Source organism: Oryx dammah, unplaced genomic scaffold (assembly GCF_014754425.2).
Source record: "Oryx dammah isolate SB20612 unplaced genomic scaffold, SCBI_Odam_1.1 HiC_scaffold_2, whole genome shotgun sequence".
In the NCBI taxonomy this organism is placed as follows: domain Eukaryota; kingdom Metazoa; phylum Chordata; class Mammalia; order Artiodactyla; family Bovidae; genus Oryx; species Oryx dammah.
In genome coordinates, this window is record NW_024070186.1 from 184,678,590 (window position 1) to 184,680,488 (window position 1,899).

At 49.8% G+C, this 1,899-nt stretch overlaps 1 protein-coding gene across 1 annotated transcript; it reads right to left on the reverse strand.

Moving 5' to 3' along the window:
- Positions 1 to 341: 341 nt before the first annotated feature.
- NUPR2 (nuclear protein 2, transcriptional regulator) lies at positions 342 to 1,246 on the reverse strand. The gene is made up of 2 exons (XM_040260431.1): positions 906 to 1,246; positions 342 to 564 (listed from the first exon to the last, which is right to left on the reverse strand). Exon 1 carries the CDS (start codon positions 1,206 to 1,208, stop codon positions 912 to 914), a length of 297 nt encoding a protein of 98 aa, XP_040116365.1. The 5' UTR covers positions 1,209 to 1,246; the 3' UTR covers positions 342 to 564; positions 906 to 911.
- Positions 1,247 to 1,899: the final 653 nt, after the last annotated feature.

Sequence of the window (1,899 nt, forward strand, 5' to 3'; positions counted from 1 at the left end):
TGTCTTCTAACTTGTATGGCCTCTGGAAAGTTACTTGAATTCTATGCCTCAGAATCCCCTGTAAAATGGAGATAGCATTCACTTCAAAGGATTGTTGTGGGCCAGTAGTGCCGAGAACCTAGCATACACCATTTGAATTTAAAATACTTCTATTCTGACAAACAAATATTAAGGGTACACAGTCCTAGGTGACATTTGAGTTAACGTCTTATACAAATTCCTATCTTTGTTCTGCCTGTATTCATCTCTGTCACTTCCTTACACTTAAGAACTCAGATATTTGTAGGCTTGAAACAAATTACCATAACAACTTAACCAAAAAAACACCAAAAGACTTAAAATGCCATTCCTGCTGCTCTCTTTTAATGAAAAACCCTAAACCCTAAGCAGGCATACCCTCTTGGATGTTACTTAACAATCAGTAAGGAAAAGATACTGAAGCAGTAAACTTAAGCGATGTTGAAAAGAAGTTCTGCTGACCAACATGGACTGCTCCCCTTAGGACCACAATTACAGCTGGAGTCAGAGAAAATACTTATATCAGGTCCTTCGGGTATGGGTATCCTGTAGAAAACCAGACAAAAAACAAAATTCAATTATTCTCTTTAGTCCGTGCATAAACACTGCCATTAAATCCCTTCCTTGTATTTTTAGTAAGATGTTTTCTGCGTTTCCTAGCCCCGTCTACCCAACTACAAATTTCCAAAATATAATTTTACATTATTCTAACCGCAGCCTGGAGAGAAGCTGAGAGTTTAGGGGGCCCACCCAGCTAATGACTTGGCTACAGGGCAGCCTCAGAAGGGGGCGACTGTGCCGAGTCGAGTTGCAGGGGATGGATCGGAGCGCAGCCCGGGCGATCGCACGGCTCTCCGGGGCCCGGGCCGCTGGCTACCCGCACACACCGGCGCTCAGGTGAGACGGGTGCGCGGCCGGGGCTGCAGCTGCCGCTGGCGACGCTTGCGCTGGCTGTTTAGGAGCTTTTGCGCGATCTTGCGCTCGTGGCCGCCGGGCACCAGCCAGTTGGTGCGCAGTTCTCGCTCGCGCCTCGTCCGGCCCTTGATGCGACCAGCCCCGCAGGCTGGGAAGTCGCGCAAGTAGTAGTAATCCGGACAGTCATAGTACTCCTCCTCGGAGCCCAGCGGCGGCCACACGTCGGGTGGCGGTGGCTGGGCTCGAGGCTGGATAGTGGGAACGGCCGAGTCCATCCTGCCGGCTCGCCCGCTCGGGCGGGCGCGCGCGTTTCTGAAGGGCCACGCCCCGCGCTTCGATTGGCTTCGACGGAGGGGGTGGAGCCTAGGGCTGACATCACAGAGCTGGGATACTCCCCGGCGTGAGGCCTCTGCGCTGCACCGGGAACCATGGCCTTTTTTTCCATCCAGTTCTGTAAACCCCCAGTGGGAGAGGGGCATTTGGCAAATCCAATCGAAGACTCGTTTAAGTCGGTCAAAAGTGGGAAATTAGCCACTTATCAATAGTGAAGGGGCTGTGCATTCGTTGGGGTGATCAACAATGAGCATTTTGTCAGGTTATTTGATGACATGAGTTAAGTGCTCAGTAATGATGGTGGTTTGATCGCTAAACCATGTCGGACTCTTGCGACCCCATGGATTGTAGCCTGCCAGGCTTCTCTGTCCATGGGATTTTCCAGGAAAGAATACTGGAGTGGGTTGCCATTTCCTTCTCCAGGGGATCTTCCCAACCCAGGAATCGAACCCGGGTCTCCTGCATTGCAAGCATATTCTTTACCAACTGAGGTAAAAGGGAAGCTTTGCGCAGTAATGATGCAAAATGAAAAATAGGGTTCTGAAATAATACCTCTGGTATCCCAGAAAAAAAAATTTTCTTAATTGATCAATTCATTTGTCTGCACCGGGTCTTCTACCTTCGTTGTCGGCA

What these genes read in the sequence shown, in the direction of transcription:
- NUPR2 (XM_040260431.1), bottom strand. Translation starts at nt 1,208, where the DNA reads ATGGACTCGGCCGTTCCCACTATCCAGCCTCGAGCCCAGCCACCGCCA.